Consider the following 18,972-nt stretch of genomic DNA (forward strand, 5'->3'; position numbering starts at 1 on the left):
AGGAGAGTCTCTGAGAGAGAAACATCAATGATGAGAGAGAACCATTGCTTGGCTGCCTCCTGCACACCTACTACTGGCGATGAGCCTGCAACCAAGGCATGTGCTCTGACCCAGAATCTAACCATGACCTCCACGGTCGTATGTAGGTCGACACTCAACCACTGAGCCACATAGGCAGGGCCATAAAAAAATTAGTTTTGCACCCTCGCTGGTTTGACTCAATGGATAAAGCATCGGCCTGCAGACGCTCTTCCTCTTTGAAATCAATAAAAAAATATATATTTTAAATGCCAACAAATATTTTTATAAAAATTAGTTTTGCAATAATTATTATTTTTATTATTTTATAACACAGAGTTTATTTTTAGAAAGTCACATAAGTAGAAGAAGTGAGCCGCAGAAGAAATGGGCTTCAGGAAATGTTACAGAGGCAAAAGAAGGGCCCTTGAAGCTTAGGAGAAAGAAGCAAGGAAATCATGCCTGGGGGAAGGGGGTGGGGAAAGGCAAGGTGGACGGGCTCCTTAGAGAATGAGGCTAGCAATTATTATTAAGTGACTTTCTGACAATTCTAAAGCCTGTATTTTAAAAAATACTTAAAAATTATTTTTTATCCCTTTTTCTAACTCTGTTACTTTAATGACATACTCTCTCATTTTTATATTCAATCAAACACACTTTAGAAATAAATCTTTGTCAAGTAATACATAGGAGAAAAACATTATTTTTTATTAGCCATGCAAGTATTTATTTTAATTACTCCTATTTGAAGTTCCTTATTTTGGAGAATAGCAATGGCATTTTATTATCCACTCTTTCCATTCCTTAAAGGCTTCAATAAAGGTTTTGGCAAGTTCACTTCATGACTATGTTTCAGAGTGACTCCAGGTGCGACAGCAGGTTCATCATCAATCCACCCCACCAGCCCTTTGTAACTTTCTCTAATGTTGAAGACAATAGTACACTGCAACTTGGGTAAATAGATAGGGCAAAGGTTTAGGGGTGCTAGTCAGCTTCTTTCAAGTGGCTGGAGCTTTGCATTAGGTATGCAAGCTACTGTCAGTGTTTAAGTCCAAATATGTCTCAAATTTCATAGGTTTAAGACTTACAGGATTGAGCCTTAGCCGGTTTGGCTCAGTGATTAGTGTTCATCCTCCGACTGAAGGGTTGCAGGTTTGATTCTGGTCAAGGGCACATACCTCGGTTGCAGGATCGATCCCTGGCCTTGGTCTGGGCACATGGGGGAGGCAACCAATTGAGAGACACATCGATTGGTTGCCTCCCCCTCCCTTCCACGCTAAAAATCATGAAAAAAATATCCTCAGGTGAGGATTAACAACAACAACAAAAGACTTACAGGATTGAGCAGCAAAACACAAGTCACTTCAGGAATGTAAGTTATCAAAAGTTGAACAAAAAGAAACAAAAGACAAAAATTAAAAAGTTGAACAGTCACTTGAAGATGTTTTCTGCAGCTCTACACTTGGACTTCATACTATGAGCTATAAAAAGCTGTCATTCCTGGCAAAGCTGAATGTCCTACACCAGTGGTCGGCAAACTCATTAGTCAACAGAGCCAAATATCAACAGTACAACGATGAAATTTCTTTTGAGAGCCAAATTTTTCAAACTTAAACTTCTTCTAACTCCACTTCTTCAAAATAGATTCGCCCAGGCCATGGTATTTTGTGGAAGAGCCACACTCAAGGGGCCAAAGAGCCACATGTGGCTCGCGAGCCAGTTTGCCGACCACGGTCCTACACCATCTATCAAAGAGGCCTATCCAAAGACAAAATTCCAGGAGTTTCTGGAGTGCAGATCAACCATTGTCATTCCCACGATAGCATCTTTAGGTTTTGTCTTCTTTAAGAACTTCAGAATATGCCCTGCATGAATTAGTAGGCTCTTTGTGCTATCAATGACTCTAAAGGAACACCCTGTTGTAGAGACAGGAACTGGTTCTAGAAGTTTTACTGTCAAGCCATAGAAAAATGCTCCACAGTAGCCTTTGAGCCATTTAATAGATTCTTTACTGACAATTCTGGTCTTTCCAAGAGATCCAGTGCACTGTATATAAAAACTGTTTCTCCAAAGAGGGTGTCCTTCTTTAAGGATAACTGAAAGAGTGTCCAAAGTCTTGGGGAGTCTCTAAATGGGAGGTAATCCAATCTAATTGCAAATGCAAGATAATGGGTCCAAAGAAATCACTGTACAGCTGGAAGACTGTTCATCAAACGCTGCTGCCCAGACCTCATTTCTCATACTGTGATACAAGTGCTGGGTTCTTTGAGATGAGAGCTGTTTTTAGTGTCTGTTCAGATAATGAGAAGTCTCTTCTATTGACATAGTGCTTCTATGAAGTGCTTTCATTCTTCTGTTGAATGGGGTTTACAAGGACGGGCATTCTGGGCCTGGCCAAAAACGTGTTGTACTGAGTAACTTCACCCTTGGCAGGCTTTGACGACACCTGTAGTGGTACCTATATTACATGTTATTATGTCATACATATAAAAAATTAGTACCAAATACTACACAGCAATACTAGAACCAAATTTTACAATTCCTTTTATGTACTATCTGCTTATAAATAATTTCAAGTTGCTTACAAAAATAAAAGCTAAAAAATGGATAATTAAAAATAAAAGCAGAATAGAGACCATATGATAAGTGTAATGAATAGGCACTAGCAAACATTTGCAATGGACTAATTATTACTGAGGATCACTAAGTTGAGCAGCTAATATCAATTAAATAATTATGCTAAATACAATAGTATTCACATTTGTCCTTAGAGACTAAAGGCTGTAATCTCCTGGATTTACAAATATGTTTTGTTTGGCAGACACAATGTTTTCAAAGAGATCTGAATCTAAATGCATTTAAGCAAGACATGGTGACCACAATCCAACCAATCCTTCACAAAGATGTTACCAAACTCCTTTTTTTAAAGTGGTGTATTGTTTTTATTTATTTATTTTTAAATTAATCTTTATTGTTGAGATTACAGAGGTCACTCTTTTTTCCCTCCATAGCTCCCCTCCACCCAGTTCAAACCCAGGCCCTCACCACCCTAATGTCTGTGTCCATAAGTAATGCATACATGCAAGATCTTTGTCTAATCTCTTCCCGCACCCTCCCCGACCCCCTTCCCTCTGAGAATCGTCAGTCTATTCTATTTCCATGCCCCTCATTCTATTCCATTCACCAGTTTATTCTGTTCATCAGATTTTTTATTCTTTTGATTTTTTAGATTCAATTGTTGATAGATATGTATTTGTTGCCACTTTATTGTTCATAATTTTTATCTTTATCTTTTTCTTCTTCCTCTTCTTAAAGAATACCCTTCAACATCTTATATAATAAAACCCTAATAAGCAAATCGACTGAACGGCGAAATGACCAGGTGCTATCACACACACTGACCACCAGGGGGGCAGATGCTAAACGCAGGAGCTGCCCCCTGGTGGTTGGTGCGCTCCCACAGGGGGAGCACCGCTCAGCCGGAAGCCAGCCTCATAGCTGGTGAGCGCAGTGGTGGTGGTGGGAGCCTCTCCCGCTTCCGCGGCAGTGCTAAGGATTCCAACTGCCGGCTTAGGATATCCCCGAGGGCTCCCGGACTGCGAGAGGGCACAGGCGGGACTGAGGGATTGTCCCCCACTCCCCCAGTGCACGAATGTCATGCACTGGGCCTCTACTTTTATATAATACTGGTTTGGTGGTGATGAACTCCTTTAGATTTTTCTTGTCTGTGAAGCTCTTTATCTGCCCTTCAATTCTAAATGATAGCTTTGCTGGGTAATCTTGGTTGTAGGTTCTTGCTATTCATCACTTTGAATATTTCTTGCCACTCCCTTCTGGCCTGCAAAGTTTCTGTTGAGAAATCAGCTCAGAGTCATATGGGCACTCCCTTGTAGGTACATAACTGCTTTTCTCTTGCTGCTCTTAAGATTCTCTGTCTTTTGCTCTTGGCATTTTAATTATGATGTGTCTTGGTGTGGTCCTCTTTGGATTCCTCTTGTTTGGGGTTTTCTGTGCTTCCTGGACTTGTAAGTCTATTTCTTTTACCAGGTAGGGGAAGTTATCTGTCATTATTTCTTCAAATAGGTTTTCAGTATCTTGCTCTCTCTCTTCTTCTGGCACCCCCATAAGTCGGATGTTGATATGCTTGAAGTTGTCCCAGAGGCTCCTTACACTATCTTCATATTTTTGGATTCTTTTATCTTTTTGCTCTTCCAGTTGAGTATTTTTTGCTTCCTCATATTTCAAATCATTGATTTGATTCTCGGGATCCTCTAGTCCAGTGGTCGGCAAACCATGGCTCGCGAGCCACATGCAGCTCTTTGGCTCCTTCAGTGTGGCTCTTCCACAAAATACCATATGCGGGCGTGCACGTACAGTGTGATTGAAACTTCGTGGTCCATGCCCAGAAGTCGGTTTTTGGCTCTCAAAAGAAATTTCAATCGTTGTACTGTTTATATTTGGCTCTGTTGATTAATGAGTTTGCCAACCACTGCTCTAGTCTACTGCTGAATAGCTGTATATGACTCTTTATTTCAGTCAGTATATGCTTAATTTCTGACTGGTCCTTTTCTATTTTTTTTGCATTCTCACTAAGATCCTTGAAAGTCTCACTAAGTTCCTTAGAGGTGTCTAGAAGATTCTTGAGTAACCTATAACTGTGTTTTGAACTCTATATCCAGTAGTTTGCTTTCTTCCATTTCTTTCATTTGTGACATGTTTCTTTGTCTCCGCATTTTGGCTGCTTCCCTATGTTTGTTTCTATGTATTGGGTAGCTGCTAAGTCTCCTTGAGTTGTAGTAGGTGTCTTATAGGGCCCAGTGGCTCATCCTCCCCAATCACTTGAGGTGGACAATCTAGGTGCACCCCTTGTGGGCTGTGTGCACAATCTTGTTGTAGTTGAGCCTTGATTGCTGTTGGTGTCACTGGGAGGAACTGACCTACAGGCCAATTGGCCTTAGGGTCCAGCTGCGACTACAATGGAAGAGCTGCTGTGCAGGAGACACCCTTATGTGGCAGGTCTTGCTTCAGTGGGGCTTTGGTGCTCAATGAGTCTGCCCCTTGAGTGTGTCACTTATGGATGTGAAGAGTTGTAATCTGGTATGGTCCACTCTGACCACTGGGTACACTGACTCTTGAGTCTCCAGGGAGGTGCAAAGTCAGCCACTGCCTGGGCCCACCCAGCAGGAACTACAGAGAGATCTGCAGATTCCTCCTCTTTGTATCAAGTTTGGGAGTGACCAAATGAGGTCCAACTGTGAAGCAAGGCAGGCTGGGGCTGGTGCTGGGTCTTGGACCTTTTATTGATAGCTTTATGGCTCCCTGACCCAGCTGCAGCTTATTGACAGGTTTTAGGCTGAGAAAGGACATGCCATTCATATTCAAAGGCTGCTGCCCACAGCTTGGGTGGGGTTGTAAATTGGGTGAGGCAGGGTCTCAGGGAATCACCAGGGCAGAACAAACAGCAATGGCTGCCAGTCAGCCCTGCACCTGGGAGGTCCCAGCAGGGGAACAATGACCACTGCGTGCACCTCCGTCTGGAAGAAAGCTGCCCCCCAGTTCCTGCCCCAATGCCAGACAGTCCAGTTTCTCCTCCTATGTGTCTGGGTCCCCCAGAGCTTTGCCCGTGTGAAAATAAACAAGTCACCTTTTCTGCCAAAGAACAGTTTAGACAGCCACCATGTTGGCCACATGACTTGCAACTCCCTGGGGGCCACCATCTTGAAACCGCAAAGGCCAACCCCTCCCTTTGAATTAGCCAATCGCAAAAGACTGTGCGCCTGAGCTCCAATCAAGAGTGAGGGACAGGTCACGTGTGTCGGGGATTCTAAAGCCAAGCAGACCACCTGCTTGGTGTGCGTGTGCTTCCAGACCATGTGCTACACACCCTTCTATGTAGAAGTAAAGATATTTGCTTTGCTGCCTGGCTCCCAAGTATGTTTTGTGTTCTACCAGGACCCTTAATTTGGGGGATCATCTTCTTACACCCAGTACTGGTGCTCAGAGGAAGTGGGAGCTTATAAGTTCAGTTCGTGGTGCCAGCCTTTTAAGAGGAGCAGCCGGGTTTCCAGCAGCCTGTGTGTCACTCAGCCGCAATCCATACTGGTTTTTACAGCCCATAGTTCTTACTGCCCGTAGGGACTTCTTTCCCCAGCTCTGGGATCCTGGGTTGGGCATCTGGTGTGGGGCTGGGACTCCTAGCTCCTCCGGGCACCCACTGCAGAGGTGATCTCCCTCCTGATTAAAAAAGCGGCACACATGGGTGCCAGACCAGACCGTTCCGCACCTCCGCACCTCCTACCAGTCTCAGTGTGCCTTCTTCTTTACCTCTCTATTGTATACTTCAGCTCAGCCAGCTTTCCCGTGGTTCTGGATGATAGTTGGTCTGTATTTTAATTGTAATTTTGATGTGGTTGTGGGAGGCAGCGTAAACAGGCATTTGCCTACACTGCCATTTTGGTTCTCCACCAAACTCCTTTGAAAGGTGTTCAATATAAATGTATTTGCAAGTCTTGCCATTAGAAAAATGCTTTATTAGAACTTCATTAAGTATTTTGTTTAGCTCTTGCACATACATTTTAGATAACATCTTCAGATGTAGTTTTTAAAAAGACAAGAAACGCTCTTCTAATTGATAATACTGCCTATTTTTATAAAGGCTCAGACATACTAACAGATAAAAAGCAAAGTATCAAGTTCTGGTACTGCCTCTCTATCTAATTTAATATCAGAACAAATGCTGGAAATTACAAAGCATTATAGGTTCACATCACATTAAATTGCTTATACTGGATTTTAAATACACCAGTTAGTTTTGGTAAGTGCTATCTTATAACCAATAATGATGATGATGATGAACCATGCTCTGGTATAAGAACTTTAATTATATTAATTCATTTAATCCTCTACACAGCTCTATGAGATAGATACTATTATTTTATCCATTTTAGATTGAGGTATTAATTGCCCAAGGCGACATAAGTGCTAAGTGATGAGGTGAGATTCGTAACCAGGTACCTAACTCAAGAATTCAAGCTCTTAACCCCACAGCATACAGCTCACTGGATATGAAGTAAAAGTTATATGTTTAGGCTATCAGAAATAAAACCACAGCATATTATTCTATTATGAACATTTAAGAGCTAGGTCCAGATAGGTCAACCCACTTCTGCAGGGAGTAATGAAACAAATTAAATTTTTCTTTACCTCCATATGGTAAGCTTCCTTGAGAGATTCTAGTTCTGCTGATAATTTCTTGATTTCTGCTTGCATTCTTGCTTCTAAATGAGCTTCACGTACTTGAGAGGCCCCCAATTCTTCAGCTAAATGGTTTCCATGAGCTTCCTTAAAAAGGACATATTAAGTAAAGGCTATATAATTTGTTTATCTGGTTACTATAGCTAAGCCAATCTGGTGCATTTATGGAAGTACTTTAATCTTTTAACATTATAAATACTCATATGCTAAGTTAACTTATTAAATGGTAGACTTTAAAATCTATATATTTAAAAGACTACTAATGGGAGTACATTAGTATATTGTTCATTATTATAAGTGCACTAATCAATGCTTTCTGTAAAACAAACTAATAACCACAGTAAGCTGAACTTTGGCAGAAAATAGTCTACTCTTTATATATATATGTGTGTGTGTGTGTGTGTGTGTGTGTGTGTGTGTGTGTGTTTATTGATTTCAGAGAGGAAGGGAGAAGAGAGATAGAAATATCAATGATCAGAGAGAAACATTGATTGGCTGTCTCCTGCACACCCCATACTGGAGATCAAGTCCACAATCCAATCGAACGCAGGACCCTTCGGTCCATAGGTCAATGCTCTATCCACTGAGCCAAACCGGCTAGGGCAAAAATAAGTATGCCCATGCAATTTTGTTTACCAGAAGTGCTATTTGCTTATCAAGAGTCAGTTGTGTAATTATTCAAATCTATTTATGCTAGTTGTGCTTGTGACTGTAATATGTAATTTTATTATACACTAGAGGCCCGGTACATGAAATTCGTACACGTGGGGGGTGTCCCTCAGCCCAGGCTGCACCCTCTCCAATCTGGGACCCTTCAAGGGATGTTGGACTGCCCGTTTACAGGGATTGGGCCATGGGGGTGTGGCCAGCCTGGGTGAGGGGCTAAGGGCTGTTTTCAGGCTGGCCACACCCCCTTCAGGGTAGGGTTCCCCACTGGGGTGTCTGGCCAGCCTGGGTGAGGGGCTGATGGCTGTTTGTAGGCTGGTCATAGCCCCTTCAGGGTGGGGGGTCCCACTGGGGTGCCTAGCCAGCCTGGGTGAGGGGCTGATGGCTGTTTGCAGGCTGGCCACACACCCTTCAGGGTAGGGTTCCCCACTGGGGTGCCTGGCCACCCTGGGTGAGGGGCTGATGGCTGTTTGCAGGCTGCCACACCCCCTGGCGACCCAAGCTCCCAGCCTCTTCTTTCTTTCTTTCTTTCTTTTTTTTTTTCTTCAGTGCCTCCTTGAGTGGAGGCCAGAGCTGGCCAGGGTAGGCAGGAAGCTTGGCTTCCTCCATCACCAGGGCCAACCCAAGCCTCCTGCTTGCTCCAGCTCCGTGGCCACTGCCATCTTTGTTGGGTTAAGTTGCATACTTGCTCCTGATTGGCTGGTGGGTGTAGCAGAGTGATGATCAATTTGCATGTTTCTCTTTTATTAGTGTATATTATGAAGAATGATGAAATATATGTGCAAAAGGAAAACTCTTTTTGTGTTTTGTTTTGAAATATGTTTCTATTGATTTTAGAGAGAGAGGAAGGGAGAGGGATATAGAGATAGAAACATCTATGAAAGAGAAACATCATGGATTGGCTACCTCTTGCATTGGGGATCAAGCTGCAACCCAGGCATGCAACCTGACTGGGAATTGAACCAGTGACCATCTGGTTCATGGGTTGACACTCAACCACTGACCACACCAGCCGGGCAAAACGAAAGTTTTTATATGAAAACTAAGTTACATGCTTTAAAGCATCCAATAAATGAATCACAAACTTTTGCTAGCCATATAGAAGCAGTCAAGTAGCTGTAAAATATTGTGGGAAACCTCATAAAAAATATGAGGTGTTATACTCTGATTGATTTTCAAATGTGTGTTTTTTTAATTCTTCCACTTTTTTTAAATGTCTTCTTGTTTTAATTTTTCAATTATAGTTGACATTCAATCTTATTTACATTAGTTTAAGCTGTGCAGCATAGTGGTTAAACATTTACATAATTTACAAAGTGATCCCTCCAATCATTCTAACACCCACCCAGCATCATATATGATTATTACAATATTATTGACTATATTCCTTATGTTGTACTTTACATTCCTGCAACTATTTGGTAACTACCAATTTGTACTTCTTAATCTCTTCACTTTTTTTTAAAAATTGATTTCAGAGAGGAAGGAAGAGGGAGAGAGAGATAGAAACATCAATGATGAGAGAGAATCATTGATTGGCTGCCTCCTGAATGCCCCCCACTGGGGATCGAGCCCACAACCCAGGCACGTGCCCTTGACTGGAATCAAACCTGGGACCCTTCAGTCCGGAGGCCGATGCTCTATCCACTGAGCCAAATCAGCTAGGGCAACCCTTCACCTTTTTTCACAGAGCTCCCCAACCCCTCTTCCATCTGGCAACCATCAGTTTGTTCTCTGTATCTATAAGTCTGTTTTTGTTTTGTTTGTTCATTTATTTTGTTCTTTAGATTCCATACATAAGTGAAATCATATGGTATTTGTCTTTCTCTGCCTCTTCTTTCACTTTAAGTTGGAAACTATTCAGGGGTGGGGAATGTCAGGCCCATGGGACCTATATAAGGCCAATGAAATCATTTGGTCTGGCCCTGCTAAGGTTTTAATTAAATGTTTGACCAAATATAGCAGGCTAATTTTTAAGCTGATAATTTTGTATGGCCCTGGAATGACGTTATAAATATCCAAATGGACATGGGCAGAAAAAATGTTCTCCATTGTGCCTTGCCCGATTTTGGGTGGTCTCTTGGCCTAAGCCCCATCTCTTCATGGATGCTATAGAATAAACCCAAAACTGTTTTTCTTTAAAAGATGGCAAAAATGGGAGGAGGAACCAAGATGGCGGCATGGTTAAACAACTAATCTGCTGCCTCGAACAACAATTTCAAAAATACAACTAAAAGACAAAACGTCTACCACCCAGAACCACAGGAAAGCTGGCTGAGTGGAAGATTTACAACTAAGGAGAGAAAGGAGCACAAACGCTGAAAAGCTGAGGTACGGAGGCACGCGAATCAGGCTGGCGGCGGGCGACTGGGCGCGCGGTTTTTCTTCAACCCGCAGGGAGACAAGCTCCCGATCACTCTGAAACCCAGTTTCTGGGGACACGCGGGGGACCCAGACACCTACGGGGAAAAGCTGGACTCTCGGCCATCGGGTCAGAAAGTGAGAGTGACTTTTTTGCAGAGGTGCGCCCAGCAATCATTGTTTTACTGCGCTGGAACGCGGGGTGCAGGGACTTGGAAACGTGGAAAGGCAGAGACGGCTGACGCCAGCCATTGCCGTTGGCCACGCCCCAGCCTAGTGACGCCCTGAGATCCCGCCCCGCCCTGAGGCCCGCCCCGCACATTCTACAAACCTGCCCAGGCTCCACACAGCGGCTTTTGCATATAAATGGCCTGTTCTGTGGCAGCTTAACCAAATAAACTGCAGCTCCAGTCAGACTGCTCCAAAACCGCTCAAGCAAAGGAGGAGAAAACTAGTTCTTGCTGTAGCTCCTGCTGGGGGGCACACAGTACACAAGGGTACACCAAGAGTGTCCACCTCAAGTAACTGAGAGGCTGACCCATTGAACCAATAGGACATCTAGTACACAAAGCTACCCTACCAATTCAGGGAAGCAGCGAAATGAGGAGGCAAGGAAACAGATCACAAACCAAAGAAATGGAGGAGAACAAGCGACTGGACATAGAGTTCAAAACCACGGTTATAAGGTTCTTCAAGAATTTCATGGAAAAGGCCGATAAATTCAATGAGACCCTCGAAGATATGAAAAAGGACCAACTAGAAATTAAACATACACTGACTGAGATAAAAAATATTATACAGAGACCCAACAGCAGACTAGAGGATCGCAAGCATCAACTCAAAGATTTGGAATTCAAAGAGGCCAAGGACACTGCTCCAGAGAAGTATGAAGAGAAGAGAATTCAGAAAGTTGAAGATAGTGTAAGAAGCCTCTGGGACAACTTCAAGCGTACCAACATCAGAATTATGGTGGTGCCAGAAGAAGAGAGAGAGCAAGATGCTGAAAACCTATTTGAAGAAATAATGAATGAAAACTTCCCCCACCTGATGAAAGAAATAGACTTACAAGTCCAGGAAGCACACAGAACCCCAAACAAAAGGAATCCAAAGAGGACCACACCAAGACACATCATAATTAAAATGCCAAGGGCAAAAGACAAAGAGAGAATCTTACAAGCAGCAAGAGAAAAGCAGTTAGTTACCTACAAGGGAGCTCCCATACGATTATCAGCTAATTTCTCAACAGAAACCATGCAGGCCAGACGGGAGTGGCAAGAAATATTCAAAGTGATGAATAGCAGGAACCTACAACCAAGACTACTCTACCCAGCAAAGCTATCATTCAGAATTGAAGGGCAGATAAAGAGCTTCACAGATAAGAAAAAGCTAAAGGAGTTCATAACCACCAAACCAGTATTATATGAAATGCTGAAAGGTATTCTTTAAAAAGAGGAAAAAGAAGAAGAAAGATAAAAATTATGAACAACAAATACATATCTATCAACAAGTGAATCTAAAAGTCAAGTGAATTAAAAATCTGAGGAACAGAATAAACTGGTGAACTTAATAGAATCAGAGGCATAGAATGGGAATGGATTGATAATTCTCAGGGGGAAAGGGGTGTCTGTGTGGGGGGTATGGGAAGAGACTGGACAAAAATCATACACCTATGGATAAGGACAGTGGGGGGGAGGTAAGGGCAGAGGGGGGGTGGGAACTGGGTGGTGGGAGATATGGGGGGAAAAAGGAGAAACAATTGTAATCTGAACAATAAAGATCCATTAAAAAAAATAAAAAAATAAAGCCAAATGCCAAAAAAAAAAAAATAAATAAAAATAAAATAAAAAAATAAAAGATGGCAAAAATGACACAAGGAAAATATACAGGCTGGGTTTGGGCAACAAGATTAGTGTTTCTATAATAATGGATAGTTCTTGAATAATAATGGACCCCATTCCAAGGTTAACATTAAAGCCACTGAAAGTCAGTAAGTTATCTCTGTTACAGAATTTGCCAAAGAAAACACCTTGGATAATAATAATTGGCTTTAAAATCTCAAAATTGTTAAAACATAAATAGATAGATATAACTAAAATGAAGAATTTAATAAACCTTTTCAGTAATAATTATAAATATATTAATAATGAAAGTCCAGTCACTCAAGAGGAGACTGACTGTACTCTCTGTTAGAGGAAAGGGCCAGTCGCCTTTCTCCCTGTAAAAGCAGAGAAGCCGCAGCAGTAACCTTAGATGTTATCTCTAAGGAAGAATGTGGCAGTTTTAAATTCAAGCTCCCTCCTCCCCCTGCCTTTTCGCCAGCCTCATATGCCTAAACATAGTTTTCCAAAGTCTTTGGTAACTTAAAACTTTGGAGTTTGCTGAATTAAAGAATAAAAATTGTTAAATATCTAGGTATTTTAAAATACCAAAATATTAATCTGAGTTTGCCCCATATGAAAAATCTAGAGGATAGATTTGAATCTATTAATTAAATATGTCTTGTATTTTATTTGAAATATATCCTTAAAAATATAAATATATTACTAATCTGAGAAATGCTAAGTATTTAACTTGCCACCTAAAATTTGAGGCTTCTAAGAGTTTAAAGTTCAAATTAAGTTGGGAGAAATTATATGGTTGTCATAACAAAATGCATAAAGTATAGAAATTTATCTTTGAGAAAATAATTCTTATATTTTCTCTGGAAAAATTAGTAGTTCAAAATATACTGTAGTCCATATGTGTACTACATGTGATAAAATTTCAACCTAGGATGCAATATTTTATTGGACTGATTAAAAAAGAGGGTTAGCCCTAACGGGTTTGGTTCAGTGGATAGAGCGTCGGCCTGCGGACTCAAGGTTCCCAGGTTTGATTCCGGTCAAGGGCATGTACCTTGGTTGCCGGCACATACCCAGTAGGGTGTGCAGGAGGCAGCTGATCAATGTTTCTCTCTCATCGATGTTTCTAACTCTCTATCCCTCTCCCTTCCTCTCTGTAAAAAAAAAATCAATAAAATATATTTTTTAAAAATAAAATAAAAAAGATTATTAATTCTATGGTCTGAACCAAATTTTTAATATAAAAACCAGTTTAAATTTAATTAATGTATTTTAGAATAATTACAAAAAGTGTGTTGATAAATGTCAATCTAAAAAATGCTGGCTGTTTACTTTTAATTATCATTGGAAAATTAAGGTTTAAATATTGTATAGTTTTAATAATAGAAGGCAGGACATACATTTTAAAGGAAAGGGAGAAAAAAAGTCTATACAAGTTGCTGAAGGTTTATACAAATTAATGACAGAAAGAAAGAATATTAGAGTAGAAATACTTAATAGAAGGTCTAAGGCATGGTTATGCATTTTGAAGGACATAGAAAGAAGGTCTGAAGGCTAATTTGAAAGTATGAAATTTGTAAAGGTTATGTATATGATGAGAAGAAAAAAAAAGTTTTGAAAGAGAGAAATGAATTCTAAAGTTAACTGTTTGCAAGCGTTGTAAAAGGGTCATAAAATCTCAGGGAACTTTAAACAAAGGCTAGACTACTACCCTTATCTCCCCTGCCAAGGACAGAGCAAGGTTAATACGGAAAGAGAGCAGAACAAAGTTGCATACATGCCTCAGACAGACTGCTCTTCAGATAGGCTGGGGGATGGGGCACCATCTGTACTTCATAGGTCAAATGTATAAGTTTGCTTACTTTACTTTTTCAATGAAGATGCATATTTTAATTACTTAATAAGTTAGCTTTTCACAACATAATCAAGGTCTCATATAAACTCATTTATATGATAAGCCAATATTTTATGAGCATTTGGTTCTAACAAAGTCCAAAGTAAAATTTGTATACATATACAAATAAGCACTAGCCAAAAAGAAGGCTGTTTAAAAGTAAAATTTAAGCTAATAAAAAGGAGAAATTTAAAAATCTCTTCTGCTACTATTTACAAAGTAAACTAAAAGTTATTATTCCAGCATTAAATCTCATCGTTAATGAGACACCATAAGTAAAAAGAGAGTTACTTTTACTTGAGATGTATGCATTGCAATATTGACCAGCATGTTTTTCTGAAAGGCAACCAAGTTGGTTGCTGTTTAAAAGAAAGTAAAAGTTTTTAAGAGAAACTCCCTAAATATGGCTTAGAAATTGCTCTGGGAGGAAATACAGAGGGAAACGCCCTTCAAATATTTAGGAACTGTAATTAAAAGTCAATGTAGTAGGCCTTAAAAAGTAGAAATATGAAAGGATTGCCACAAGACCTTAAATGACTTTTTAAAAATTATTAAAGGACATTAATTAGTTAAAACCTTATCTAAAAATAACTATGGGAGAAATGGAAAATTTATTCAATATACTTAGGAATTGTAATAAAGCTTTTATTAAGTGTATGCAAAGACCTACAGAATCATTTTTTAATTTCATGGCTCGCATATAATGGCAATTTACAACCATCTTAAAAAATATAAATCCCAAGTGGTTTGGGGCCATCTGGTAAATCCTATCTTCCCTAAACCAAGGACACTTAAAAATAAATAATTTGCGTTTTGCCTCCCTAAACAAAGCTTATGTCTATATACTCAAAAAGACTGATAGCAGATATCCAATTAGTGTCATTTACTGTCCACACCCAAGAACAAAAGAAGTTAGAAAATAAAACTTATTTCAGACTGATTTAAATTGGCAAATTGAAATAAGTGAATATTCAGGGGAACTTACTTGTCACCTACTAAAAAATAAATTACAATTTTTATATTACACCCCTATTAATATACCAAAAAATACTAGGCAGGAACCTATTTCTGGAGCAGTAACTGTTTTTACTGATGGCTCATCTACTGGTAAAGCTGCTTATCAAACAATGGATTCAAACTGAGTCATCCAGACTAGTCACACTTCTGTGCAAAGAATTGAATTAGAAGCCATCAAGGCTGCATTGCAGGATTTCCAAAAGCCTCTTAATATTATTTCTGATTCTGCCTATGCTGCTGGCCTGGTAAACAAAATTGCAACTACTCAATTAAAATGACTCAGTGACACAAGGTGTCATTTTCAGCAATTTTATAAAAAGTGGAAAATTCAGCACATTACAGTAATACCATATAATTCCCAAGGACAGGCAATTATACAATGCCAACATCAGCGGCTAAAACCCCATCTTGAAAAACAAAAAGGGGGAATATGGTGAAATCTCCTGTAAGTAGACTACACCAAGCCTTAATTACTTTCACTTGTAATGCTGATGGCAAGACACCTATGGAATTACACTGGTGTCAGAATAGGCCAAAGGAAAATGGTCTGGTTAAATGGAAAGACCCCGAGTATGGTTTATGGAAGGGTCCTGACCCTTTGTTAACCTTTGGTTGAGGATATGCTTGTGTATTCCCAGAAAACTCCTCCAAGCCCCCGTGTGGATTCCTGCCACATGAATCCAAGAGAGGACCTTGCACCTGGAGCCTCATCCTGTACCTGCGGCTGCGGATGAGCGGATGATCGACTACTCCAGCCACAGACAGCAGACGCCCCAAGCAACACAATGACAATAAGGAATGGGAGGAGAATGAGACAGAGAAGAAAGAGTCCAGAGATGACTTGGGGGATGGTGAAGAAGCCTTGCCATGCTAGCAGTCATCTAAATTCATATGTCTTGTCTAGTGTTTTCATTTGTGCATGGCCCCTTCTTCAGATCCTGAACCCTAGCCGTAAAAGGTTGCGGCACCCAGGCATGTGCCCTGACTGGGAATCAAACTGTGGCCTCCTGGTTCATAGGTAGATGATATTCAACCACTGAGCCACAATGGCCGGGCACCAAGGATATTTTTCCATTGATTTTTAGAGAGAGCAGAAGGGAGGGGGAAAGACTAAGAGAGAGAAACATTGATGTGAGAGAGACACATCGATTGGTTGCCTCCCACACATGCCCCAATGGGCATGTGCAACTGAGGTACGTGCCCTTGACAAGAACAGAACCCACGACCCTTCAGTCTGCCGGCTGACAATCTACTGAGCCAAACCAGCTAGGGCACTTTAAACATATTGAACACTTTAAACATAATTTCAGTAGCATTAGGTAAACTCACATTGTTGTGCAACACTAACTTTTGCAAGAACTGTATTATACAGTTAAAAAAAGTGAATGGTAAAATATTAATATTTTCAATAAGGTAAAACTATTAAAAATAGGGATTACCTTCTCTTTAGAGAGTTGCTTTATTTCCTCCAGTTCTGTTGAGAGCTTTTCTATTTCTCTCTGTGCTTGGATTTGTTGGTGACGAGCATCTACCAATTCTGTATGAGAGTTCTGCATCTGCTCCCGGGTTAGCCTCAATTCTTGCTCCAAATCTATGGTCTCCTTATACTGAGTTGCAATGTACTGTTCCTGCTCTTTCATAACCTGAAATACACAGGATATATTTAAGTTCAAAATGAAATGATACAAATAACCTACTTCTTATTTTGATTTCTCTTTTAATAAGTGACTTCACCCCTTCCACCAAATGTCTATAAAATTTAACATACAATGAATATCATCTACTGTGAAATTGATATTCAGAAAAAGTTTTTATTTTTAATAACAAGAAACTGACAAAAGTACTGTAATAAATCTGGGGATGACTGGTATATTTTGTATGACTTTAATATGCCAGCTCTATAATCCTTTATCATTATGAATATAACATGACAGAATACATAATAACATAAAGAGAAAAAAGAAGTTAATATTTGATTATCCATGTCAAAGATGGAGAATATACTGGCATGAATAATAAAACCCAACATTAATTCACACAGCTGGATTAGAGCCATTACCTTATTCCCTGTAAAAGTAAAGTGGGTCACTGAGACTGCTACTCTCTCTGAAATACTTTTACATTATTCAATTAAGTCCCTAGTAAAGTTTGTTTCTTAGAGAAAAAAAAAATCAGTGAAAAGTAAGTGAGTTCTAAATTAGCTTGGTTAGATGATAGGGAATGACAATTGACCTTAGGGCTGATAAGAAGAAAAGAAACCTGTACAAATCTCTAGGATGCTGATGTCTGGAATGGGGGCCCAGGGCCCAACTCTGTTGTATGTCAATATAAATCTCATGTAAATATTTTTTACCCATCCTTGTTAGGGAACACAAAATGACTGGGCTAGTAATAATTTCCCCCCCACTGGGGCCCAAACTTGTTCTCAGAAACCCTGCTTGATTTATGTATGTAATTCAACTAATATTTATTCATGCTTACTATGTGTTACGTGCTGTTCTAAGTGTTGATAGGAGAGTGAACAAAGGAGACAAAGTGTCCATTCTTATGGAGTTCATATTCTACTGGAGAAGGCAGATAATCAATGAGAATCAATGAGTCAAACACAATAAAGAGCGATATTCAAAGTTTTAAAGTTGAGCATAGTATTTAAAAACAAGAGAAACTTACATCCACAAGTGCTATTAGAAGCAATTTCAGTATTTATTTATTTAAATTTTTATTGATTTCAGAGAGGAAGTGAGAGGAAGAGAGAAATAGAAACATCAATGATAAGAGAGAATCATTGTTCAGCTGCCTCCTGCACACTCCCTACTGTGGATTGAGCCTGCAACCCTGGCATGTGCCTTGACTGGGAATGGAACCGTGACCTCCTGGTTAATGGGTCAACACTCAACCACTGAGGAACACTAGCCGGGCGCAATTTCAGTTTTTAAAAAGCTAGTGGATGAAATGATTCATGTCTTAACACACATGCAAACTGATGATAACTTCATCTGGCAACTCATTAGAACGTAAGAATAAAAGACTCAATGAAAGAAACTAATAGGTATTGGGCCCAAATAATTAGCCTGAAAATATTTATGACACAGTTTCTGTATACTAAAACCTAACAGTTTAAAACATAAAGATTTATATGGCTCTTCAGATAATACATGTTCCTTAGGAGAAAAATAACTTGCTTACACTTTCCATTTCTTTCATCTTTTGTTGTGTTCGTTCAGTTTCTTTTTTCAGTTGATTGATCTCCTGTTCATTTTGTAGTGTTACAAATTCTTTTTCTCGGAGCTGTTCTTTGGCATTTTGCAATTTTTCATTCAAACTTTCTATCTGAATTTTAAACAGAAATGTAACTAAGGAAAAATAATTCTTTAATCATAACTACAATTCAAGTAAGTCAAGCTTTAAACACATATATCTAAAACAGAAAAATATAAATATGTTTTTAAGACAACTGTAATTAGACATAAACATCAGAATTCTTATGCCTAATAAGATGCTTATATGTATAACTAAAATATGCTAAAAGAGATTAAGGTCTCAATCATATTTGTATAAGAAAAGAAAATTAGGGTACATTAAAACAAATATTACATGGTGTTACAAATAATTTTATAGGTAATGTGTGCATAAGGAAAAATATATAGTTAGTGTAAAAATCCCCTTCCTACTGTGTTCCTTCTTTAGCCACAACCAGTTAAAAAAATTACTTCCAATTTCTTCCAGAGATATTTTATACATATTCAGACATACATACACTATGATAAGTATGTGGACAAAATGATCCAAGAAAAACTATATTCAAAATAACATTAAGAGAGTAGTCACAGTGGGGGAAATGTTGCAATGTCAGTCATAGGGTACAAAGTTTCAGTTATGTAGGATGAATAAGTTCTGGAGATCTAATGTACAGCATTTTGA

At 39.6% G+C, this 18,972-nt stretch overlaps 1 protein-coding gene and 1 pseudogene across 7 annotated transcripts in view; both read right to left on the reverse strand.

Annotated features, from left to right (window-relative positions):
• Window positions 1-18,972, reverse strand: part of CCDC18 (coiled-coil domain containing 18) — a 143,778-nt gene that overhangs the window by 21,550 nt on the left and 103,256 nt on the right. For all 6 annotated transcript variants that reach the window (XM_079776995.1, XM_079776993.1, XM_079776994.1 and 3 more), the window contains 3 exons: window positions 18,238-18,381; window positions 16,491-16,694; window positions 7,222-7,359 (listed from right to left, as the gene is read on the reverse strand). In XM_079776995.1, the coding sequence (XP_079633121.1) occupies window positions 7,222-7,359; window positions 16,491-16,694; window positions 18,238-18,381 (486 nt within the window). The remainder of the gene's footprint in view (window positions 1-7,221; window positions 7,360-16,490; window positions 16,695-18,237; window positions 18,382-18,972) is intronic.
• On the reverse strand, window positions 803-6,470 carry LOC307102689 (archaemetzincin-2-like; annotated as a pseudogene). Its single transcript has 3 exons — window positions 6,463-6,470; window positions 1,759-2,333; window positions 803-967 (listed from the first exon to the last, which is right to left on the reverse strand). The product of its transcript is annotated as an archaemetzincin-2-like (transcript).

Source organism: Cnephaeus nilssonii (genome assembly GCF_951640355.1).
Source record: "Cnephaeus nilssonii genome assembly, chromosome: 7".
NCBI lineage: Eukaryota > Metazoa > Chordata > Mammalia > Chiroptera > Vespertilionidae > Cnephaeus > Cnephaeus nilssonii.